General features: G+C 53.7%; 1 protein-coding gene across 1 annotated transcript in view; it reads left to right on the top strand.

The window, feature by feature from the left end:
- CHD8 (chromodomain helicase DNA binding protein 8) overlaps window positions 1-25,229 on the top strand; it is a gene marked incomplete at its 3' end in the record, with an annotated part of 85,815 nt that overhangs the window by 9,125 nt on the left and 51,461 nt on the right. Inside the window, exons 3-10 of the mRNA XM_033084351.1 lie at window positions 115-509; window positions 5,954-6,068; window positions 8,943-9,164; window positions 12,184-12,252; window positions 14,672-14,727; window positions 16,778-16,895; window positions 20,412-20,495; window positions 23,668-23,805. Coding sequence (XP_032940242.1) covers window positions 115-509; window positions 5,954-6,068; window positions 8,943-9,164; window positions 12,184-12,252; window positions 14,672-14,727; window positions 16,778-16,895; window positions 20,412-20,495; window positions 23,668-23,805 — 1,197 coding nt within the window. The remainder of the gene's footprint in view (window positions 1-114; window positions 510-5,953; window positions 6,069-8,942; window positions 9,165-12,183; window positions 12,253-14,671; window positions 14,728-16,777; window positions 16,896-20,411; window positions 20,496-23,667; window positions 23,806-25,229) is intronic.

Raw genomic sequence — 25,229 nt, 5'->3', positions numbered from 1 at the left:
TGGTCAATCATCCATGGTGGTCACCCAACCATGACCATGGTGGTCACTCCCCCATACTGGTCACCCATCCCAGACCCCTTCCCCACCCCAACTGACCACTCCCCCTCCCCCCAGCCCGCCTCCTCCACCGGCGCCGCCGCCGCCTCCTCCGCCGGCCTCTCCGTGGTCAAAGTCCTGAGCAGCAGCGGCGCCGAGATGACCACCGCGCTGACCACTACGACCACACCGCTGACCACTCGCTGCCCCTCGGACGAGAGCCGCAAGCTGGAGCACCAGAAGAAGCAGGAGAAGGCGAACAGGATCGTGGCCGAGGCCATCGCCCGCGCCCGCGCCCGCGGCGAGCAGAACATCCCGCGCGTGCTCAACGAGGACGAGCTGCCCAGCGTCCGGCCGGACGAGGACGGGGACAGGAGGAGGAGGAGGAAGGGCAGCACGGACAGGGCGGCCAAGGAGGAGAGGAGCAGGAGGAAAGGGCAGGGGACAAAGAGCAAGGGGCGTGGCAAGGCCAGGTAAGGGCGTGGCATGGACAGGTGAGACAATGGACAGGTGAGGGCGGGGCTCAGGTAAAGGTGGGGCACTCTGTAGTCACTCAGTGGTCACTCACTGGGCAGTCAGTGGTCGTTCAGTGGTCACTGCTTGCTCTCTGGTCACTGTAGTCACTCACTGGTTACTCAGTGGTCACTCAGTGGTCACTGGTCACTGTAGTCACTCAGGGGTCACTCAGTGGTCACTGGTTACTCTGGCCACTCACTGGTCTCTCTCTGGTCACTGTGGTCACTCAGTGGTCACTGGTCGCTCACTGGTCACTGTAGTCACTCAGGGGTCACTCGGTTACTGGTCTCTGGTCACTCACTAGTCACTGGTCACTCAGGGGTCAGTGGTCACTCGGTCACTCAGTGGTCACTGCTCACTCACTGGTCGCTAGTCACTGAGTGGTCACTGCTCACTCACTGGTCACTGTAGTCACTCACTGGTTACTCAGTGGTCACTCAGTGGTCACTGGTCACTGTAGTCACTCAGTGGTCACTCACTGGTCACTGACTGGTTGCTCAGTGGCACTCAGGGGTCACTCAGTGGTCACTGGTTACTCTGGTTACTCACTGGTCACTCTCTGGTCACTGTTAACTCAGTGGTCAGTGTGGTCGTTTTGGGTCACTCAGTGGTCACTCAGTGGTCACTGGTCACTCACTGGTCACTGTAGTCACTCAGGGGTCACTCAGTGGTTGCTGCTCACTCAGTGGTCACTGTAGTCACTCAGGGGTCAGTGGTCACTCAGTGGTAACTGGTCAGTTAGTGATCAGCAAGGAGGAGAGGACGCAGAGGAAGGGGCAGGGAGCAAAGGGCAAAGGGCGTGGCCAGGCCAGGTGAGCACACGGACAGGTGAGGGTGTGGGGCACTCTGGGGTCACTCGCTGCCCAGCGTCCGGCCGGACGATGAGGGGGACAGGAGGAGGAGGAGGAAGGGCAACGGCGACAGGGCGGCCAAGGAGGAGAGGAGCAGGAGGAAAGGGCAGGGGGCCAAGAGCAAGGGGCGTGGCAAGGCCAGGTAAGGGCGTGGCGCAGGTAAAGGTGGGGGCGGGGCACTGAGGGGTCACTCAGTGGGCAGTCAGTGGTCACTGGTCACTCAGTTATCACTCACTGGTCACTGCTCAGTCACTGGTCACTGTAGTCACTCAGTTGTCACTCACTCGTCACTTAGTGGTCACTCAGTGGCACTCAGTGGTCACTGGTTACTCTGGTCACTCACTGGTCACTCTCTGGTCGCTCTGGTTACTCTAATCACTCACTGGTCACTCTCTGGTCACCGGTTACTCTGGTCACTGTGGTCACTCAGTGGTCACTGGTTACTCTGGTCTCTCACTGATCACTCTCTGGTCACTGTTCACTCAGTGGTCAGTGTGGTCATTCTGGGTCACTCAGTGGTTGCTCAGTGGTCACTGGTTACTCTGGTCACTCGCTGGGCACTCAGTGGCACTCAGGGGTCACTCAGTGGTCACTGGTTACTCTGATCACTCACTCGTCACTCTGTGGTCACTGGTCACTCAGTGGTCACTCAGTGGTTACTGGTCTCTGGTCACTCACTAGTCACTGGTCACTCAGGAGTCAGTGGTCACTCCGGGCCACTCTGGTCACTCTGGTCACTGTGGTCACTCAGTGGTCACTCAGTGGTCAGTGGTCACTGTGGTCACTCAGTGGTCAGTTGGTCACTCTGTGATCACTTACTGGTTGCTCAGTGGTCGCTCAGTGGTCACTGCTCACTCACTGGTCACTGTAGTCACTCAGGGGTCACTCAGTGGTCACTGCTCACTCACTGGTCACTGTAGTCGCTCAGTGGCACTCAGTGGTCACTGCTCACTTAGTGGTCAGTGTGGTCATTCTGGGTCACTCAGTGGTCGCTCAGTGGTCACTGCTCAGTAACTGGTCACTGTAGTCACTCAGGGGTCACTCAGTGGTTACTGGTTATTCTGGTCACTGTGGTCACTCAGTGGTCAGTTAGTGGTCAGCAAGGAGGAGAGAACACAGAGGGGGAAAGGGCAAGGGGCGTGGCCAGGCCAGGTGAGCACACGGACAGGTGAGGGTGTGGGGCACTCTGTGGTCACTCGCTGCCCAGCGTCCGGCCGGACGACGAGGGGGACAGGAGGAGGAGGAGGAAGGGCAACGGCGACAGGGCGGCCAAGGAGGAGAGGAGCAGGAGGAAAGGGCAGGGGACAAAGAGCAAGGGGCGTGGCAAGGCCAGGTAAGGGCGTGGTGCAGGTAAAGGTGAGGGCGGGGCTCAGGTAAAGGTGAGGGTGGAGCACACAGTGGTCACTCAGTGGCTGCTCAGTGGTTACTCAGTGGTCACTCAGTGGCACTCACTAGTTACTCAGTGGTCACTGGTTACTCTGGTTACTCACTGGTCACTCTCTGGTCACTGTTCACTCACTAGTCACTCAGTGGTCACTCACTGGTCACTGGTCACTCAGGGGTCAGTGGTCACTCTATGGTCACTCAGTGGTCAGTTGATCACTCTATGGTCACTCAGTGGCACTAAGTGGTCACTCAGTGGTCACTCTGGTCACTCTCTGGTCACTGTGGTCACTCAGGGGTTAGTGGTCACTCAGGGTCGCTCACTGGTGACTCAGTGGTCAGTTAGTGGTCAGCAAGGAGCAGAGGACGCGGAGGAAAGGGCAGGGGACAAAGAGCAAGGGGCGTGGCCAGGCCAGGTGAGCACACGGACAGGTGAGGGTGTGGGGCACTCTGTGGTCACTCGCTGCCCAGCGTCCGGCCGGACGACGAGGGGGACAGGAGGAGGAGGAGGAAGGGCAACGGCGACCGGGCGGCCAAGGAGGAGAGGAGCAGGAGGAAAGGGCAGGGGGCCAAGAGCAAGGGGCGTGGCAAGGCCAGGTGAGCACACGGACAGGTGAGGGCGGGGCTCAGGTAAAGGTGAGGGCGGGGCACTCTGGTCACTCGCTGGTCACTCAGTGGCACTCAGTGGTCACTGCTCACTCTCTGGTCACTGTAGTCACTCAGTGGTCGCTCAGTGGTCACTGTTCACTCAGTGGTCAGTGTGGTCATTCTGGGTCACTCAGTGGTTGCTCAGTGGTCACTGGTTACTCTGGTCACTCGCTGGGCACTCAGTGGCACTCAGGGGTCACTCAGTGGTCACTGGTTACTCTGATCACTCACTCGTCACTCTGTGGTCACTGGTCACTCAGTGGTCACTCAGTGGTTACTGGTCTCTGGTCACTCACTAGTCACTGGTCACTCAGGAGTCAGTGGTCACTCTGGGCCACTCTGGTCACTCTGGTCACTCTGGTCACTGTGGTCACTCAGTGGTCACTCAGTGGTCAGTGGTCACTGTGGTCACTCAGTGGTCAGTTGGTCACTCTGTGGTCACTTACTGGTCACTGTAGTCACTCAGTGGTCACTCAGTGGTCACTAGTCACTCACTGGTCACTGTAGTCACTCAGTGGTCACTCAGTGGTCACTGCTCACTCACTGGTCACTGTAGTCACTCAGTGGTCACTCAGTGGTCACTGGTTACTCTGGTCACTGTAGTCACTCAGGGGTCACTCAGTGGTCGCTCAGTGGTCACTTAGTGGTCACTCAGTGGCACTCATTGGTTACTCAGTGGTCACTGCTTACTCACAGGTCACTGTAGTCACTCAGTGGTCACTGCTTACTCACTGGTTACTCAGTGGTCACTCAGTGGTTACTCAGTGGTCACTCAGTGGTCACTGCTCACTCACTGGTCACTGTAGTCACTCAGTGGTCACTCAGTGGCACTCATTGATTATTCAGTGGTCACTGGTTGCTCTGATCACTCACTGGTCACTGTTCACTCAGTGGTCAGTGTAGTCACTCAGTGGTCGCTCACTGGTCACTGACTGGTCACTCAGTGGCACTCAGGGGTCACTCAGTGGTCACTGGTTACTCTGCTCACTCACTGATCACTCTCTGGTCACTGTGGTCACTCAGTAGCACTCACTGGTTACTCAGTAGTCACTCACTAGTCGCTCAGTGGTCACTGTAGTCACTCAGTGGTCACTCAGTGGTCACTGCTCACTCACTGGTCACTGTAGTCACTCGGGTCATTCAGTGGTCACTCACTGGTCGCTCAGTGGTCGCTCAGTGGTCACTGGTTGCTCTGATCACTCATTGGTCACTGTGTTCACTCAGTGGTCAGTGTGGTCACTCAGTTGTCACTCAGTGGTCACTCACTGGTCGCTCAGTGGTCACTGGTTGCTCTGATCACTCACTGGTCACTGTGTTCACTCGGTGGTCAGTGTAGTCACTCAGTGGTCGCTCACTGGTCACTGTGGTCAGTCAGTGATCACTCACTGGTCACTCAGTGGTCACCGGTTACTCTAATCACTCACTGGTCACTCTCTGGTCACTGTTCACTCAGTGGTCAGTGTGGTCATTGTGGGTCACTCAGTAGTCACTCTGGTCACTGCTCACTCACTGGTCACTGTAGTCACTCAGTGGTCACTCACTGGTCAGTCAGTGGTCAGCAAGGAGGAGAGGACGCGGAGGAAAGGGCAGGGGGCCAAGAGCAAGGGGTGTGGCAAGGCCAGGTGAGCACACGGACACGTGAGGGTGGAGCTCAGGTGAGGGTGGGGCACTCTGTGGTCACTCAGGGTCACTCAGTGGTCACTCAGGGATCACTGTGGTCACTCAGTGGTCACTCAGTGGTCAGTGGTCACTCACTGGTCACTCTGCAGCACCATCACCCCCGTGGTGGGGAAGAAGCGCAAGCGCAGTGAGAGCAGGGTGGGCACTGTGGTCACTCAGTGGTCACTCTGTGGTCACTCAGAGATCACTGTAGTCACTCACTGGTCACTGGTCACTCAGTGGTCACTCTGTGGTCACTCTGTCCGCAGCACCATCACCCCCGTGGTGGGGAAGAAGCGCAAGCGCAGTGAGAGCAGGGTGGGCACTGTGGTCACTCAGGGTCACTCAGGGATCACTGTGGTCACTCAGTGGTCACTCAGGGGTCAGTGGTCACTCAGTGGTCACTCTGTCCGCAGCACCATCACCCCCGTGGTGGGGAAGAAGCGCAAGCGCAGTGAGAGCAGGGTGGGCACTGTGGTCACTCTGTGGTCACTCTGTGGTCACTGTGGTCACTCAGTGGTCACTCAGGGGTCAGTGGTCACTCACTGGTCACTCTGTCCGCAGCACCATCACCCCTGTAGTTGGGAAGAAGCGCAAGCGCAGTGAGAGCAGGGTGGGCACTGTGGTCACTCAGGGGTCACTCAGGGGTCACTGTGGTCACTCAGTGGTCAGTGGTCACTCACTGGTCACTCACTGGTCACTCTGTCCGCAGCACCATCACCCCCGTGGTGGGGAAGAAGCGCAAGCGCAGTGAGAGCAGGGTGGGCACTGTGGTCACTCTGTGGTCACTCAGGGATCACTGTGGTCACTCAGTGGTCACTCAGTGGTCAGTGGTCACTCAGTGGTCACTCTGTCCGCAGCACCATCACCCCCGTGGTGGGGAAGAAGCGCAAGCGCAACGCCAGCTCGGACAATTCCGACTCGGAGGCGCTGCCGGCGCCGTCCCCGCGGCGCGACGACGACGGCGGCGTCCAGGTGAGCGCACCTGGGACAGGTGAGGGGTGGGAGGGGTTACCTGAGACAGGTGAGCGCACCTGGGACAGGTGAGGGGTGGGGTGGGGAGGGGACAGGTGAGCGCACCTGGGACAGGTGAGGGGGGTGGGATTACCTGGGCAGGTGAGGGGGGCGGGTGGGGTCATCTCAGACAGGTGAGCGCACCTGGGACAGGTGAGGGGGGTGTGGGGTTACCTGAGACAGGTGACGGGGGTGGGAGGTCACCAGGGCAGGTGAGCGCACCTGGGGCAGGTGTGGGTGTGTCCAGGTGAGGTGGGTGTGGTCAGGTGTGGTGTGGGTGTGTCCAGGTGAGGTGGGTGTGGTCAGGTGAGTTCTCAGGTGTGCCCAGGTGTGGCTGTATGCAGGTGTGGATGTGCCCAGGTGAGATGGGTGAAGCAAGGTGAGATGGGTGTGGTCAGGTGTGGGTGTGGTCAGGTTTGAGTGTGTGCCCAGGTGAGCTCTCAGGTGTGCCCAGGTGTGGTGTGGGTGTGGTCAGGTTTGAGTGTGGTCAGATGAGGCTCTATCCAGGTGTGTGTGTCCAGGTGAGCTCTCAGGTGTGTCTCACCTGTCTCACCTGTGTCTCACCTGTCTCACCTGTGTCTCACCTGTCTCACCTGTCTGACCTGTCTCACCTGTGTCTTACCTGTCTCACCTGTGTCACCCGTGTCTCACCTGTCTCACCTGTGTCCCCTCACCTGTCCCATCTCACCTGTCCATGTCTCACCTGTCTCACCTGTCCCTGTCTCACCTGTCTCACCTGTGTCTCACCTGTCCCTGTCTCACCTGTCCCTGTCTCACCTGTCTCACCTGTCCCTGTCTCACCTGTCTCACCTGTCCGTGTCTCACCTGTCTCACCTGTCTCACCTGTCCCCCCCAGAAGTGGCACTCCAACCGCCAGGTGAAGTGCAAGAAGTGTGTGTGTGTGTGCCCAGGTGTGCTCAGGTGTGTCCAGGTGAGGTGTGTGTGTGCCCAGGTGTGCCCAGGTGAGTTCCCAGGTGAGGTCAGGTGTGCCCAGGTGTGTGCAGGAGAGGAGTGTGTGTGTCAAGGTGTGCCCAGGTGTGCCCAGGTGTTCTCAGGTGTGCCCAGGTGAGCTCAGGTGAGCTCAGGTGTGTCCAGGTGAGCTGTGGGTGTGCCCAGGTGTGCCCAGGTGAGTTCCCAGGTGTGCTCAGGTGCGTCTCACTTGTCTCACCTGTCTCACCTGTCTCACCTGTCTCACCTGTCCCAGAAGCGGCGGTCGAACCGCCAGGTGAAGCGCAAGAAGTGTGTGTGTGTGTGTGTGTGTGTGTGTGCCCAGGTGTGTCCAGGTGTGCTCAGGTGTGCTCAGGTGTGTCCAGGTGTGCCCAGGTGTGCCCAGGTGTGCTCAGGTGTGCCCAGGTGTGTCTCAGGTGTGTCCAGGTGTGCCCAAGTGAGCTCAGGTGTGCCCAGGTGAGTGCCCAGGTGAGTGCCCAGGTGTGCTCAGGTGTGTCTCACCTGTCTCACCTGTCCCAGAAGCGGCGCTCGAACCGCCAGGTGAAGCGCAGGAAGTGTGTGTGTGTGTGTGTGTGTGTGTCCAGGTGTGTCCAGGTGTGCCCAGGTGTGTCTCAGGTGTGTCCAGGTGTGCTCAGGTGTGCCCAGGTGAGGTGTGTGTATCTAGGTGAGCTGTGGGTGTGTCCAGGTGTGCCAAGGTGAGTTCCCAGGTGTGCCCAGGTGTGGGTGTGTGTATCTAGGTGAGCTCTAGGTGTGCCCAGGTGTGCTCAGGTGTGCCCAGGTGTGCTCAGGTGTGCTCAGGTGTGTCTCACCTGTCCCAGAAGCGGCGCTCGAACCGCCAGGTGAAGCGCAAGAAGTGTGTGTGTGTGTGTGTGCCCAGGTGTGCCCAGGTGTGCTCAGGTGTGCCCAGGTGAGCTCTCAGGTGTGCTCAGGTGTGCTCAGGTGTGTCTCACCTGTCTCACCTGTCCCAGAAGCGGCGGTCCAACCGCCAGGTGAAGCGCAAGAAGTGTGTGTGTGTGTGCCCAGGTGTGTCCAGGTGTGCTCAGGTGAGCTCAGGTGTTCTGAGGTGTGTCCAGGTGAGCTGTGTGTGTGCCCAGGTGAGCTCAGGTGTGTCCAGGTGTGCTCAGGTGTGTCCAGGTGTGCTCAGGTGTGTCTCACCTGTCCCAGAAGCGGCGCTCGAACCACCAGGTGAAGCGCAAGAAGTGTGTGTGTGTGTGTGTGTGTGTGTGTGCCCAGGTGTGCCCAGGTGAGCTCAGGTGTGCCCAGGTGTGCCCAGGTGAGCTCAGGTGTGTCCAGGTGTGCCCAGGTGTGCCCAGGTGTGCTCAGGTGTGTCCAGGTGTGCTCAGGTGTGCCCAGGTGTGCCCAGGTGAGCTGTCAGGTGTGCCCAGGTGACGTGTGTGTGTGTCCAGGTGTGGCTGTGTCAAGGTGTGTGTGTTCAGGTGAGTTCCCAGGTGAGCTCAGGTGTGCTCAGGTGTGCCCAGGTGTGCTCAGGTGTGCCTCACCTGTCCCACCTGTCTCACCTGTCTCACCTGTCCCAGAAGCGGCGCTCGAACCGGCAGGTGAAGCGCAAGAAGTGTGTGTGTGTGTGTGTGTGTGCCCAGGTGTACCCAGGTGAGTTCCCAGGTGTGCCCAGGTGTGCTCAGGTGTGCCCAGGTGAGCTCAGGTGCTCAGGTGTGTCCAGCTGTGGCTGTGTCCAGGTGTGTGAGGTGTGGGTGTGCCCAGGTGAGATGTGTCCAGGTGTGTCCAGGTGTGTCCAGGTGTGCTCAGGTGTGCCCAGGTGAGGTGTGCGTGTGTCCAGGTGTGGGTGTGTGTATCTAGGTGTGCTCAGGTGTGCCCAGGTGAGTTCCCAGGTGTGCCCAGGTGTGCTCAGGTGTGTCTCCCCCCCCCCAGAAGCGGCGCTCGAACCGGCAGGTGAAGCGCAAGAAGTACACGGAGGACCTGGACATCAAGCTGACGGACGACGAGGAGGACGAGGAGCTGGACGTGACGGGGCCGGCGCGGCCGGAGGGGCCCGAGCGGCCGGAGGGGCCCCCGGGGCCGGAGCGGCCGCAGCCCAGCCCGGCCGAGCCGGACGGCGACGCGCTGCTGCTGCCCTCGGTGCAGTTCTTTGTGGTGAGTGGCCTTCATCATCACCTTCATCATCTTCCTCATCATCTTCATCATCATCTTCATCATCTTCATCATCTTCATCATCTTCATCTTCAATGCTTTATCATCTTCATCATCTTCATCTTCATCTTCATCGTCCGAGCCGGACGGCGACGCGCTGCTGCTGCCGTCCGTGCAGTTCTTTGTGGTGAGTGGCCTTCATCTTCATCATCTTCATCATCTTCATCATCATCCTTATCTTCATCTTCAATCCTTTATCATCATCTTCATCTTCATCATCTTCATCATCCGAGCCGGACGGCGACGCGCTGCTGCTGCCCTCCGTGCAGTTCTTTGTGGTGAGTGGCCTTCGTCATCCTCATCATCGTCATCTTCATCATCATCATCATCCTTATCTTCATCTTCAATCCTTTATCATCATCTTCATCTTTATCATCATCTTCATCTTCATCTTCATCATCCGAGCCGGACGGCGACGCGCTGCTGCTGCCCTCGGTGCAGTTCTTTGTGGTGAGTGGCCTTCGTCATCATCTTCATCATCGTCTTTATCTTCATCATCATCTTCATCATCATCTTCATTTTCATCCTTATCTTCATCGTTATCTTCATCGTTATCTTCATCTTCGTCATCTTCATAATCTCCATCCTCAATTCTTTATCATCATCCTCACCTTTGTCTTCGTCATCCTGACCTTCGTCCTCACCTTCATCATCATCATCATCCTCACCTTCATCTTCATCTTCATCCTCATCTTTATCATCTTCATCTTCGTTCTCAATCCTTTATCATCATTCTCATCATCATCATCTTCATCATCTCCATCCTCAATCCTTTATCATCATCCTCACCTTTGTCTTCGTCATGCTGACCTTCATCCTCAGCTTCATCATCATCGTCATCATCCTCATCTTCATTCTCAATTCTTTATCGTCATCGTTATCTTCATCATCCTCATCTTTATCATCATCTTCATCTTCATCATCTTCATCATCCGAGCCGGACGGCGACGCGCTGCTGCTGCCGTCCGTGCAGTTCTTTGTGGTGAGTGGCCTTCATCACCTTCATCATCATCATCTTCATCATCATCCTTAATCCTTTATCATCATCATCTTCATCATCATCATCTTCATCTTCGTCCTTATCTTTATCGTCATCTTCATCTTTATTGTCATCTTCATCATCTTCATCTTCCTCATCGTCCGAGCCGGACGGCGACGCGCTGCTGCTGCCCTCGGTGCAGTTCTTTGTGGTGAGTGGCCTTCATCACCTTCGTCATCTTCATCATCATCATCTTCATCATCATCTTCATCCTTATCTTCATCTTCAATCCTTTATCGTCATCTTCATCTTCATCATCTTCATCATCCGAGCCGGACGGCGACGCGCTGCCGCTGCCCTCGGTGCAGTTCTTTGTGGTGAGTGGCCTTCATCATCCTCCTCATCATCTTCATCACCTTCATCTTCATCTTCATCCTTATCTTTATCATCTTCATCTTTATCGTCATCTTCATCTTCATCATCTTCATCGTCCGAGCCGGACGGCGACGCGCTGCTGCTGCCCTCGGTGCAGTTCTTTGTGGTGAGTGGCCTTCGTCACCTTCATCATCATCTTCATCATCTTCATCTTCATCCTTATCTTTATCATCATCATCTTCATCTTCATCCTTATCTTCATCTTCATCATCATCTTCGTCATCTTCGTCTTCATCATCTCCATTTTCAATCCTTTATCCTCACCTTTATCTTCATCATCCTGACCTTCATCCTCATCTTCATCACCATCATCATCCTCACCTTCATCACCTTCATCACCTTCATCATCTTCATCCTCATCTTCATCATCTTCATTTTTGTTCTCAATCCTTTATCATCATCTTCATCATCCTCATCTTCATCATCTCCATTCTCAATCCTTTGTCGTCATCCTCACCTTTGTCTTCATCATCTTGACCTTCATCCTCACCCTCATCTTCATCGTCATCATCCTCAACTTCATCTTCATCATCTTCATCTTCATCTTTATCATCTTCATCATCTTCATTCTCAATCCTTTATCTTCATCTTCATCATCCTCATCTTCATCATCTCCATTCTCAATCCTTTATCATCATCCTCACCTTTGTCTTCATCATCCTGACCTTCATCCCCACCTTCATCATCATCGTCATCATCCTCACCTTCATCTTCATCCTCATCTTTATCATTCTGACCTTCATCATCTTCATCATCTTCATCGTCCGAGCCGGACGGCGACGCGCTGCTGCTGCCGTCCGTGCAGTTCTTTGTGGTGAGTGGCCTTCATCACCTTCATCATCATCATCTTCATCATCTTCATCTTCATCACCTTCTTGATCCCTGTGACCTTCATCATCTTCTTCGTCATCCTCATCTTCATCACCTTCATCAATCTCATCATCTTCATCATCTTCATCTCTTTGTCCATCATCTTGCTCATTTCCATTTGCGTCGCCATCGTCTTCATCACCTTCATCATCATCACTCTCAATCCCTGTGACCTTCATCATCTTGTGTTTCTCATCTTCATCACCTTCATCCTCATCATCTTCATCATCTTTATCTTCATCATCTTCATCTCCTTCTCCATCGTCTTCCTCATTTCCGTTTGCATCGCCGTCATCTTCGTGACCTTCATCTTCATCATCGTCATCGTCACCTTCTTGGTCTGTGTGACCTTCATCATCTTCTTCATCATCCTCATCTTCATCACCTTCATCCTCATCACCTTCATCACCTTCATCTTCTCGATCCCAGTGACCTTCCTCATTTTGTCATCCTCATCTTCATCACTGTCATCGTTTTCATCGTCTTCATCTTCATCGTCTTCATCACCTTGTCCATCATCTTCCTCATTTGCATTTGCGTCGCCATCATCATCTTCATCACCTTCATCTTCATCACCCTCATCATCATCTTCATCGTTTTCTCCATCCCTTGGCCTTCCTCCTCCTCCTCCTCCTCACCCTGAGCCTTCCTCCTCACCCTCCTCCTCCTCCTCGGCAGGAGAACCCGAGCGAGGAGGACGCCGCCATCGTGGACAAGGTGCTGTCCATGCGCGTGGTCAAGAAGGAGGTGAGGGCAGCGGTCACCTGGGGGTCAGCTGGGGTCACCTGGGGTCACCTGGGGGGTGTGGTCACCTGGGGTCACCAGGGAGGGGTCTGGGGTCACCTGGTGGTCAGCTGGGGTCAGCTGGGGTCACCTGGGGTCAGCTGGGGTCACCTGGGGTCAGCTGGGGTCATCTAGGGTCACCTGGGGTTACCTGGGGTTAGTGGTCATTTGGTGGTGACCTGGGGTCGGTGGTCACCTGGGGGTCACCTGGGGGTCTCCTGGGGTTAGTGGTCATTTGGTGGTGACCTGGGGGGGTGTGGTCACTTGGTGGTCATCTGGGGAGGTCTGGAGTCACCTGATGGTCATCTGAGGGGTGTGGGGTCACCTGGTGGTCAGCTGGGGGTCTCCTGGGGTTAGTGGTCATTTGGTGGTGACCTGGGAAGGCCTGGGGTCACCTGGTGGTCTCTTGGGGTCAGTGGTCACCTGGTGGTCACCTGGGCGTCACCTGGGGGGTCTCCTGGGGTTAGTGGTCATTTGGTGGTGGCCTGGGGTCAGTGGTCAACTGAGGGTCACCTCATGGTCATTTGGGGGGATCTGGGGTCACCTGGCGGGGTCTGGGGTCACCTGATGGTCATCTGAGGCGTGTGGGGTCACCTGGTGGTCACCTGGGGGTCTCCTGGGGTTAGTGGTCATTTGGTGGTGGCCTGGGGTCAGTGGTCAACTGAGGGTCACCTCATGGTCATTTGGGGGGATCTGGGGTCACCTGGCGGGGTCTGGGGTCACCTGATGGTCATCTGAGGGGTGTGGGGTCACCTGCTGGTCACCTGGGGGTCTCCTGGGGTTAGTGGTCATTTGGTGGTGGCCTGGGGGCTGTGGTCATCTGGGGGTTACCTGGGGGTCATCTGGGGTCATCTCAGGTCACCGAGGGGGGTGTGGGGCTCATCTGGGGGGGTCTGGGGGTCACCTGGGGGGGTGTGGTGGTCACCTAATGGTCACCTGATGGTCTCCTGGGGTCAGTGGTCATTTGGTGGTGACCTGGGAAGGCCTGGGGTCACCTGGGGGTTACCTGGTGGTCATCTGGGGTCATCTCAGGTCACCGAGGGGGGTGTGGGGGTCATCTGGGGGGGTCTGGTGGTCATCTGGGGGGTGTGGTCACCTGGTGGTTATCTGGGGGTCACCTGGTGGTCACCTGGTTGGGTCTGAGGTCACCTGGTGGTCACCTGGGGTTAGTGGTCATTTGGTGGTGATCTGGACTCAGTGGTCACCTGATGGTCACCTGATCTGGTGGTCACGTGATGTCAGTGGTCATGTGGTGGTGGCCTGGGGGGTGTGGTCACCTTGGGTCACCTGATGGTCACCTGATGGTCACCTGATGGTCGCCTGATGGTCAGCAGGGGTCAGTGGTCATTTGGTGGTGACCTGGGGATTGTGGTCACCTGATGTTCACGTGCTGGTCACCTGGTGGTCACCTGGGGGTTTCCTGGGGTCAGTGGTCACCTGGGATCACTTGACGGGGTGTGGTGGTCACCTGGTGGTCACCTGGGGTCACCTAAGGGGGTCTGGGGGGGTCTGGGGGTCACCTGGGGGGTCTGGGGTCACCTGGGATCCTCTGGGGTCAGTGGTCACTTGGTGGTCACCTGAGGGTGTCTGGGGGTTACCTGGTGGGGTGTGGTGGTCACCTGGTGGTCTCCTGGGGTCAGTGGTCACTTGATGGTCACCTGGTGGTCATCTGGAGAGGTCTGGGGAGGTCTGGGGGTCACCTGGGGGGTCAGTGGTCACCTGGTGGACACCTGGGGTCAGTGGTCACCTAACCTAGTGGTCACCCAGAGTCAGTGGTCATGTGGTGGTGGCCTGGAGGGTGTGGTCACCTGATGGTCACCTGATGGTCATCTGGGGGGTGTGGTCACCTAGAGTCAGTGGTCACCTGATGGTCACCTGACCTGGTGGTCATGTGATGTCAGTGGTCATGTGGTGGTGGCCTGGGGGGTGTGGTCACCTGATGGTCACCTGATAGTGGTCACCTGATGGTCACCTCATGGTCACCTGATGGTCACCAGGGGTCAGTGGTCATTTGATGGTGACCTGGGGATTGTGGTCACCTGCTGGTCACCTGGTGGTCACCTGCTGGTCACCTGGAGGTTACCGGGGGTCAGTGGTCACCTGGGATCACCTGACGGGGTGTGGTGGTCACTTGGTGGTCATCTGGGGGTTCTGTGGTCACCTGGGGGGGTGTGGTGGTCACCTGATGGTCACCTGATGGTCTCCTGGGGTCAGTGGTCATTTGGTGGTGGCCTGGGGGGTGTGGTCACCTGGTGGTCACCTGATGGTCACCTGATGGTCATTCTGGGATCAGTGGTCACCTGCTGGTCACTTGGTGGTCACTCAGTGGTCACTCAGTGGTCACTCAGTGGTCACTCAGCGGTCATTTGTCCTCTCTCCCCAGCTGCCCTCCGGACAGGTGGTGGAGTCCGAGGAGTTCTTCGTCAAGTACAAAAACTAGTGAGTGGTCACTCAGGGGTCACTCGGGGTCAGTCAGGGGTCACTCGGGGTCACTCGGGGGTCACTCAGGGGTCACTCGGGGTCACTCGGGGTCACTCGGGGTCACTCGGGGGTCACTCGGGGGTCACTCAGGGGTCAGTCTGGGGTCACTCGGGGGTCAGTGGGGTCACTCAGGGGTCACTCAGGGGTCACTCAGGGGTCACTCGGGGGTCACCTGGCCACGCCCCCAGCTCGTACCTGCACTGCGAGTGGGCGGGGCTTGGGTGGGTGGGCGTGGCCCAGGTGAGTCTGTACCTGTCCAGGTGTGTCTGTACCTGTCCAGGTGAGTTCATACCTGTCCAGGTGTGTCCATACCTGTCCAGGTGAGTCCATACCTGGCCCAGGTGAGTTCATACCTGTCCAGGTGAGTCCATACCTGGCTCAGGTGTGTCTCACCTGTCCCAGCTCGTACCTGCACTGCGAGTGGGCGGGGTTTGGCTGGGTGGGCGTGGCCCGGGTGAGCTCAGGTGTGCCCAGGTGTGCCCAGGTGAGCTCAGGTGAGTCCAGGTGAGTCCATACCTGGCTCAGGTGTGTCTCACCTGTCCCAGCTCGTACCTGCACTGCGAGTGGGCGGGGTTTGGGTGGGTGGGCGTGGCCCAGGTGAGCTCAGGTGAGCTCAGGTGTGCTCAGGTGTGTCTGTACCTGTCCCAGTTCGTACCTGCACTGCGAGTGGGCGGGGTTTGGGTGGGTGGGCGTGGCCCAGGTGTGTCTGTACCTGTCCAGGTGTGTCCTTACATGGCTCAGGTGTGTCTCACCTGTCCCAGCTCGTACCTGCACTGCGAGTGGGCGGGGTTTGGGTGGGTGGGTGTGGCCCAGGTGAGTCTGTACCTGTCCAGGTGAGTCCATACCTGGCCCAGGTGAGCCCAGGTGAGTCCATACCTGGTCCAGGTGAGTTCATACCTGTCCAGGTGTGCCCAGGTGAGCTCAGGTGTGTCTCTCACCTGTCCCAGCTCGTACCTGCACTGCGAGTGGGCGGGGTTTGGCTGGGTGGGTGTGGCCCAGGTGAGTTCATACCTGTCCAGGTGTGTCCATACCTGGCCCAGGTGAGTTCATACCTGTCCAGGTGAGTCCATACCTGGCTCAGGTGTGCCCAGGTGAGCTCAGGTGTGTCTGTACCTGTCCCAGCTCGTACCTGCACTGCGAGTGGGCGGGGTTTGGGTGGGTGGGCGTGGCCCAGGTGAGTTCATACCTGTCCAGGTGTGTCTGTACCTGTCCAGGTGAGTTCATACCTGGCTCAGGTGTGTCTCTCACCTGTCCCAGCTCGTACCTGCACTGCGAGTGGGCGGGGTTTGGCTGGGTGGGTGTGGCCCAGGTGAGTCCGTACCTGTCCAGGTGAGTCCATACCTGTCCAGGTGTGTCCTTACCTGGCTCAGGTGTCTCTCACCTGTCCCAGTTCCTACCTGCACTGCGAGTGGGCGGGGTTTGGGTGGGTGGGTGTGGCCCAGGTGAGCTCAGGTGTGTCCATACCTGGCTCAGGTGAGTCTCACCTGTCCCAGCTCGTACCTGCACTGCGAGTGGGCGGGGTTTGGGGTGGGTGGGTGTGGCCCAGGTGAGTCTGTACCTGTCCAGGTGAGTCCATACCTGGCTCAGGTGTGTCTCACCTGTCCCAGCTCGTACCTGCACTGCGAGTGGGCGGGGTTTGGGTGAGTGGGCGTGGCCCAGGTGAGTCTGTACCTGTCCAGGTGTGTCCATACCTGGCTCAGGTGTGTCTCACCTGTCCCAGCTCGTACCTGCACTGCGAGTGGGCGGGGTTTGGCTGGGTGGGCGTGGCCCAGGTGTGTCTGTACCTGTCCAGGTGAGTTCATACCTGGCCCAGGTGAGTTCATACCTGGCTCAGGTGAGCTCAGGTGTGCTCAGGTGAGTCTCACCTGGCTCAGGTGAGTCCATACCTGTCCCAGCTCGTACCTGCACTGCGAGTGGGCGGGGTTTGGCTGGGTGGGCGTGGCCCAGGTGAGTCTGTACCTGGCCCAGGTGTGCCCAGGTGTGCTCAGGTGTGTCTCACCTGTCCCAGTTCCTACCTGCACTGCGAGTGGGCGACGATCGCGCAGCTGGAGAAGGACAAGAGGATTCACCAGAAGCTCAAACGGTTCAAGACCAAAATGAACCAAATGCGGCATTTCTTCCACGAGGTGCGGGGAAAAATTATAAAAACGGGGATTTTGGGAAAAAATTGTAAAAATATGGAGTTTGGGGAAAATTATAAAAATGGGGATTTGGGGAAAAATTATGAAAATGGGGATTTTGGGAAAAATAAAAATGGAGATTTTGGGAAAAAATTGTAAATGGGGATTTTGGGGAAAATTATAAAAATGGGGATTTGGGGAAAAAATGAAAAATGTGGGGATTTTGGGGAAAATAAAATTGGGGATTTTGGGAAAAATTGTAAAAATGGGGATTTGGGGAAAATTAAGAATGGGGTTTGGGGAAAATTATGAAATATTAATTTTGGGAAAATTAAAAATATTGGGGGTTTGGGGGGAAAAAACGAGATTTTGGGGAAAATTATAAAAATATGGGGGGTTTGGGGAAAATTAAAAATGGGGATTTTGGGGGAAAAAATTAGATTTTGGGAAAATTAAAAATATATGGGGATTTGGGGGGAAAAATGAGATTTTGGGGAAAATAAAAAATTGGGGATTTGGGGGAAAAAATGGGAATTTTGGGAAAAATGAAAAATTGGGGATTTTGGGAAAAATTAAAAATGGGGATTTTTGGGAAAAATAGAAATGGGGATTTTGGGGAAAATAAAAATGGGGATTTTGGGGAGAATAAAAATGGAGATTTTGGGAAAAATGAAAGTGGGGATTTTGGGAAAAATTAAAAATGGGGATTTTGGGGAGAATAAAAATGGAGATTTTGGGAAAAATGAAAGTGGGGATTTTGGGAAAAATTAAAAATGGGGATTTTGGGGAGAATAAAAATGGAGATTTTGGGGAAAATAGAAATGAGGATTTTGGGGAAGAATTAAAAATAGGGATTTGGGGAAAAATCAGAAATACGAGGTTTGGGGGAAAAAATGAGATTTTGGGGAAAATTAAAAATGGAAATTTTGGGAAAATAAAAATGGGGATTTTGGGGAAAAATTATAAATGGGGATTTTGGGAAAAAATTGTAAAAATGGGGATTTTGGGGAAAATTGTAAAAATATGAATTTTGGGGAAAATTATAAAAATGGGGATTTTGGGGAAAATTGTAAAAATGGGAATTTTGGGGAAAATTATAAAAGTATTAATTTTGGGAAAAAATTATAAAAATGGGGTTTTGGGGGGGAAAATTATGAAAATATTAATTTTGGGAAAAATTAAAAATGGGGATTTTGGGAAAAAATTAAAAATGGAGATTTTGGGAAAAATTTATAAAAATGGAGATTTTGGGGGAAATGAGGGGTTTGGGGGGAAAAATGGAGATTTTGGGAAAAAATTTAAATTATGGATTTGTGAAAAAATGTGGGGTTTGGGGGGAAAAATGGGGATTTTGGGAAAAATTAAAAATGGGGATTTTGGGAAAAATTAAAAATGGGGATTTTGGGGAAAAATAAAAATATGGAGTTTGGGGGGAAAAAATGAGATTTTGGGAAAAAAATTAAAATCTGGATTTTGGGGGAAAAATGGGGATTTTGGGAAAAATTAAAAATGTGGGGTTTGGGGAAATTTATAAAAATGGGGATTTTGGGGAAAATTGTAAAAATGGGGATTTTGGGGAAAAATTGTAAAAATACAAATTTTGGGAAAAATTATAAAAATATGAAGTTTGGGGGGAAAAATTGAGATTTTGGGAAAAAAATAAAAATATTAATTTTGGGAAAAAATTATAAAAATGGGGATTTTAGGGAAAAATTGTAAAAATACAAATTTTGGGAAAAATTAAAAATGGGGGGTTTGGGGGAAATTAAAAATGGCGATTTTGGGAAAAATTAAAAATATTAATTTTGGGAAAAATGAAAGATTGGGGATTTTGGGAAAAAAATTAAAAATGGGGATTTTGGGAAAAATTAAAAATATGAATTTTGAGGAAAATAAAAATGGAAATTTTGGGGAAAATTAAAAATGGAGATTTTGGGAAAAATGTGGGGTTTGGGGGCAAAAATGAGATTTTGGGAAAAAATTAAAAATGGGGATTTTGGGGAGAAAAACGGGGATTTTGGGAAAAATAAAAATGGGGATTTTGGGAAAAAATTATAAAAATGGGGACTTTGGGAAAAATTGTAAAAATGGGGAGTTTGGGAAAAAATTATGAAAATATTAATTTTGGGAAAAAATTTTAAAAAATGGGGATTTTGGGGAAAAATTATAAAAATGGGGATTTTGGGGAAAAATTGTAAAAATGTGAATTTTGGGAAAAATGGGGGGTTTGGGGGAAATTAAAAATGTGGGGTTTGGGGGGAAAAATGGGGATTTTGGGAAAAGTGAAAAAATGGGGGGTTTGGGGAGAAAAACAGATTTTGGGAAAAAAATTAAAATCTGGGGTTTGGGGAGAAAAATGAGGATTTGGGAAAAATGAAAAATATGGGGTTTGGGGGGAAAAAAGATGATTTTGGGAAAAAACAAAAATGGGGGGTTTCGGGAGAAAAATGTGATTTTAGGAGAAAAAAAAGGAGGGTTTTTAGGGGGAAAAATGAGGATTTTTTGGGGAAAAATTGGGGGATTTTGGGGTGTAAAATGGGAATTTTTAGGAAGTAAAATTTGAGACTTTTAGGATAAAATTGATGATTTTTGGGAAGGAAAATTTGGGGATTTTGGGGAGAAAAAATGAGATTATAGGAGAGACAAAATTGGATTTTTGGGGAGTAAAATTGGGGATTTTTTTAGTGGGAAAAAATTGGATTTTAGGGGGGAAAAAATTGGATTTTTGGGGGTCAAATTGGGGGATTTTGGGGTGTAAAATGGGAATTTTTGGGAGAAAATTTGGAGATTTTTTAGGGGGAAAATTTGGGATTTTTGGGAAGGAAAATTTGGGGATTTTGGGGAGAAAAATAATATTTTTAGGGGAGAAAAAATGAGATTTTAGGGGAAAAAAATTGGATTTTATGGGGGAGAAATGGGATTTTTAGGGGGGAAAAATTTGGGATTTTTTCAGGGAAAATTTGGGATATTTTTTAGGGTAAAATTGGGGATTTTGGGAGGAAAATTTGCGATTTTTGGGGGGAAAATTGGAGATTTTTGAGGAGTAAAATTTGATATTGTTTAGTGGGAAAAAATGAGATTTTAGGGGAGAAAAAAATGTGATTTTTGGGGGAGAAAATTTGAGATTTTTGGGGGTAAAATTGGGCGTTTTTGGGAAGTAAAATTTGGGAATTTTGGGGAGAAAAAAAAGAGGTTACAGGGCAGAAAAAATGGGATTTTAGGGGGAAAAAATGAGATTTTAGGGGGTTAAAAAATGGGGTTTTTTGGGAGAAAATTTGGAATTTTTGGGGGGAATATTTGGGATTTTTGGCAAGTAAAATTTGGGCATTTTGGGGAGAAAAATGAGATTTTAGGGAGATAAAAATTGGATTTTTTTGGGGGAAAAATTTGGAATTTTTGGGGGAAAAATTGGAATTTTCTGGGGGAAAAATTGGAATTTTTTGGGAGAGGGATTTTGGGTAGAAAAAAGGTGAATTTTGGGTTTTTTGGGTAAAAAAAAGCCAATTTTGGGTGTTTTGGCAGGATGAGGAGCCGTTCAACCCCGACTACGTGGAGGTCGATCGGATCCTGGACGAGTCGCACAGCGTGGACAAGGACAACGGGGAGGTGGGGAAAAAAATCTGAATTTTGGGGAGAAAAATGGATTTTGGGGGAAAAAAACAAAATTTGGGGTTTTTATTGGGGTGGAAAAACCAAAATTTGGGGGGAAAAAATTGAGTTTTGGGGATTTTATTAGGGGGAAAACCAAAATTTGGGATTTTTTTTGGGGGGAAAAACCAAAATTTGGGGGGAAAACCGAAAATTTGGGGATTTTTATTGGGGTGGAAAAACAAAATTTGGGGATTTTATTGGGGTAAAAAAACAAAATTTGGGGTTTTTATTGGGGTAAAAAAACAAAATGTGGGGATTTTATTGTGGGGGAAAAATTGAAATTTGGGGAAAAAAGTGAATTTTGGAGGATAAAAAACAAAATTTGGGGGGAAAAATTGAATTTGGGATTTTTTTTTGGGTGGAAAAACCAGAATTTGGGGGGAAAAAATTGAATTTTGGGGTTTTTATTGGGGTAGAAAAACAAAATTTGGGGGGAAAAAGCTGAATTTTGGGGGATAAAAAACAAAATTTGGGGTTTTAATTGGGGGAAAAAAATAAAATTGGGGATTTTTGTTGGGGTGGAAAAACAAAATTTGGGGGAAAGACCAAAATTTGGGGTTTGGGTGGAGAAATAAAATTGGGGATTTTTATTGAGGTGAAAAACCCAAAATTTGAGATTTTTATTGGGGTGAAAAATCAGAATTTGGGGTTTGGGGGAAAACCCAAAACTGGGGATTTTATTGGGGTGGGAAAACCAAATTTTGGGGTTTGGGGGGAAAAATGAAATTAGGAATTTTTATTAGGGAGAAAAAACAAAATTTGGGATTTTTATTGGGGGGAAATGCCAAAATTTGGGATTTTGGGGTGGAAATGAAATTGGGGATTTTTATTGAGGTGAAAAACCCAAAATCTGTGATTTTTATTGAGAGAAAAAAACCACAAAATTGGGGACCAGGGCGTGTCCCCAGGTGTTCAGGGCGTGGTCAGGGTGTGTCCCCAGGTGTCCCCAGGTGTCCCCAGGTGTTCAGGGTGTGGCCCTAGGTGGCCTCAGGTGTTCCCAGGTGTTCACCAGGTGTTCAGAGCGTGGTCAGGGCGTGGGCCCAGGTGTGCAGGGTGTGTCCCCAGGTGTGCCCAGGTGTTCTCCAGGTGTGCCCCAGGTGCTCAGGGCGTGGCCCCAGGAGTTCACCAGGTGTCCCCAGGTGTTTACAGGTGTTCAGGGTGTCTCCAGGTGTGCCCCAGGTGCTCAGGGCGTGGTCAGGGCGTGGCTCCAGGTGTGCAGGGCGTGGCCCCAGGAGTTCACCAGGTGTCCCCAGGTGTTCAGGGTGTGGTCAAGGTGTGTCCTCAGGTTCTCAGGTGTGCAGGGCGTGGTCAGGGCGTGTCCCCAGATGTCCTCAGGTGTTCAGGGCGTGTCCCCAGGTGTTCACCAGGTGTGCCCAGGTGTTCAGGGTGTGGCCCTAGGTGGCCTCAGGTGTCCCCAGGTGTTCACCAGGTGTTCAGAGTGTGGTCAGGGCGTGTCCCCAGGTGTTCAGGGCGTGTGCCCAGGTGTTCCAGGTGTCCCCAGGTGTGCAGGGCGTGGTCAGGGCGTGTCTCAGGTGTTCAGGGCATGGTCAGGGCGTGGCCCCAGGTGTGCCCAGGTGTGCCCAGGTGTTCAGGGCGTGGCCCCAGGTGTGCCCAGGTGTGCAGGGCATGTCCCCTGGTGTGCCCAGGTATTCAGGGTGTGGCCCCAGGTGTGCCCAGGTGTTCAGGGCGTGTCCCCAGGTGTCCCCAGGTGTGCTGACAGGTGTAACCCCCCCCCCCAGCCCGTGGTGTATTACCTGGTGAAGTGGTGCTCGCTCCCGTACGAGGACAGCACCTGGGAGCTGCAGGAGGGCGTGGTCAGGGCGTGTCCCAGGTGTGTCCCCAGGTGTCCCCAGGTGTGCTGACAGGTGTAACCCCCCCCCCCAGCCCGTGGTGTATTACCTGGTGAAGTGGTGCTCGCTCCCGTACGAGGACAGCACCTGGGAGCTGCAGGAGGACGTGGTCAGGGCGTGTCCCAGGTGTACCCAGGTGTTCAGGGTGTGGTCAGGGCGTGTTCCCAGGTGTTCCCAGGTGTGCTGACAGGTGTGCTGCCCCTCCCCCAGCCCGTGGTGTATTACCTGGTGAAGTGGTGCTCCCTGCCCTACGAGGACAGCACCTGGGAGCTGCAGGAGGGCGTGGTCAGGGTGTGTCCCAGGTGTGTCCCAGGTGTGTCTCAGGTGTGCTGACAGGTGTGCTGCCCCTCCCCCAGCCCGTGGTGTATTACCTGGTGAAGTGGTGCTCGCTGCCCTACGAGGACAGCACCTGGGAGCTGCAGGAGGACGTGGTCAGGGCGTGTCCCAGGTGTCCCCAGGTGTGTCCCAGGTGTCCCCAGGTGTGCTGACAGGTGTGCTGCCCCTCCCCCAGCCCGTGGTGTATTACCTGGTGAAGTGGTGCTCGCTGCCCTACGAGGACAGCACCTGGGAGCTGCAGGAGGGCGTGGCCAGGGCGTGTCCCAGGTGGTCAGGGCGTGTCCCAGGTGTTCCCAGGTGTGCAGGGTCACTCTGACAGGTGTGCTGCCCCTCCCCCAGCCCGTGGTGTATTACCTGGTGAAGTGGTGCTCGCTCCCGTACGAGGACAGCACCTGGGAGCTGCAGGAGGGCGTGGTCAGGGCGTGTCCCAGGTGTGCAGGGCGTGGTCAGGGCGTGTCCCCAGGTGTGCCCAGGTGTGTCTCAGGTGTGCTGACAGGTGTGCTGCCCCTCCCCCAGCCCGTGGTGTATTACCTGGTGAAGTGGTGCTCGCTCCCGTACGAGGACAGCACCTGGGAGCTGCAGGAGGGCGTGGCCCCAGGTGTGCAGGGCGTGTCCCAGGTGTGTCCCAGGTGTTCACCAGGTGTGCTGCCCCTCCCCAGCCCGTGGTGTATTACCTGGTGAAGTGGTGCTCCCTCCCGTACGAGGACAGCACCTGGGAGCTGCAGGAGGGCGTGGTCAGGGCGTGTCCCAGGTGTTCCCCAGGTGTGCTGACAGGTGTGACCCCCCCTCCCCCAGCCCGTGGTGTATTACCTGGTGAAGTGGTGCTCGCTGCCCTACGAGGACAGCACCTGGGAGCTGCAGGAGGGCGTGGTCAGGGCGTGTCCCAGGTGTGTCCCAGGTGTGTCCCAGGTGTGCTGACAGGTGTGCTGCCCCTCCCCCAGCCCGTGGTGTATTACCTGGTGAAGTGGTGCTCCCTCCCGTACGAGGACAGCACCTGGGAGCTGCAGGAGGACGTGGACGAGGCCAAGATCGCCGAGTTCAAACGGATCCAGGCGCGGCACCCCGAGCTCAAGAGACAGGTGAGGTGTGCACACAGGTGAGACACAGGTGAGACACTCACAGACAGGTGAGACAGGTGAGAAATTCACAGGTGAGACAGGTGAGAGACTCACAGACAGGTGGGACAGGTGAGAGACCCACAGGTGGGGCTCTCAGACAGGTGAGACACAAGTGAGACAGGTCAGAAACTCACAGGTGAGATTTTCACACAGGTGAGAGGCCCACAGGTGACAGACCCACAGGTGAGGCTTTCAGACAGATGGGACAGGTGAGAGACTCACAGACAGGTGAGAGACCCACAGACAGGTGAGACACAGGTGAGACAGGTGAGAAATTCACAGACAGGTGAGGTTTTCACACAGGTGAGAGACCCACAGGTGAGGCTTTCAGACAGGTGGGACCGGTGAGAAACTCGCAGGTGAGACAGGTGAGAGACACACAGGTCAGACAGGTGAGGCTTTCAGACAGGTGAGACACAGGTGAGACACAGACAGGTGAGGCTGTCACACAGGTGAGACAGGTGGAACACAGACAGGTGAGGCCTTTGGACAGGTGAGAAATTCACAGGTGAAGCTCTCAGGTGGGACAGGTGAGAAACTGACAGATGAGGTTGAGACACAGGTGGGACAGGTGAGAGACCCACAGGTGAGGCTTTCAGACAGGTGAGACACAGGTGAGACACAGCTAAGACAGGTGAGGTTCTCACACAGGTCAGACAGGTCAGAGACCCACAGACAGGTGAGAGACCCACAGGTGAAACCGGTGGGAAACTCACAGACAGGTGAGGCTCTCACACAGGTGAGACAGGTGAGGTTCTCAGCTAAGACACAGGTGAGAGACCCACAGACAGGTGAGACAGGTGAGAGACTCACAGACAGGTGAGACAGGTGAGAGACCCACAGACAGGTGGGACAGGTGAGAGAGCCACAGGTGGGGCTCTCAGACAGGTGAGACACAAGTGAGACAGGTGAGAAACTCACAGACAGGTGAGATTTTCACACAGGTGAGAGGCCCACAGGTGACAGACCCACAGGTGAGGCTTTCAGACAGGTGGGACCGGTGAGAAACTCACAGGTGAGACAGGGGAGAGACACACAGGTGAGGCAGGTGAGGCCTTCAGACAGGTGAGAGACCCACAGACAGGTGACACAGGTGAGAGAGTCACAGGTGAGGCTGGCAGACAGGTGAGACATAGGTGAGACAGGTGAGAAACAGGTGAGATTTTCACACAGGTGAGGGACCCACACGTGAGGCTTTCAGACAGGTGAGACTGGTGAGAAACTCACAGGTGAGACAGGTGAGAGACCCACAGGTCAGACAGGTCAGAGACCCACAGACAGGTGAGAGACCCACAGACAAGTGACACAGGTGAGAGAGTCACAGGTGAGGTTGGCAGACAGGTGAGACACAGGTGAGACAGGTGAGAAACTCACAGACAGGTGAG

Source organism: Catharus ustulatus, chromosome 38 (assembly GCF_009819885.2).
Source record: "Catharus ustulatus isolate bCatUst1 chromosome 38, bCatUst1.pri.v2, whole genome shotgun sequence".
Lineage (NCBI taxonomy): Eukaryota > Metazoa > Chordata > Aves > Passeriformes > Turdidae > Catharus > Catharus ustulatus.
Note: the sequence above shows the minus strand (reverse complement) of the source record. Positions and strands in the feature narration are given on the sequence as shown.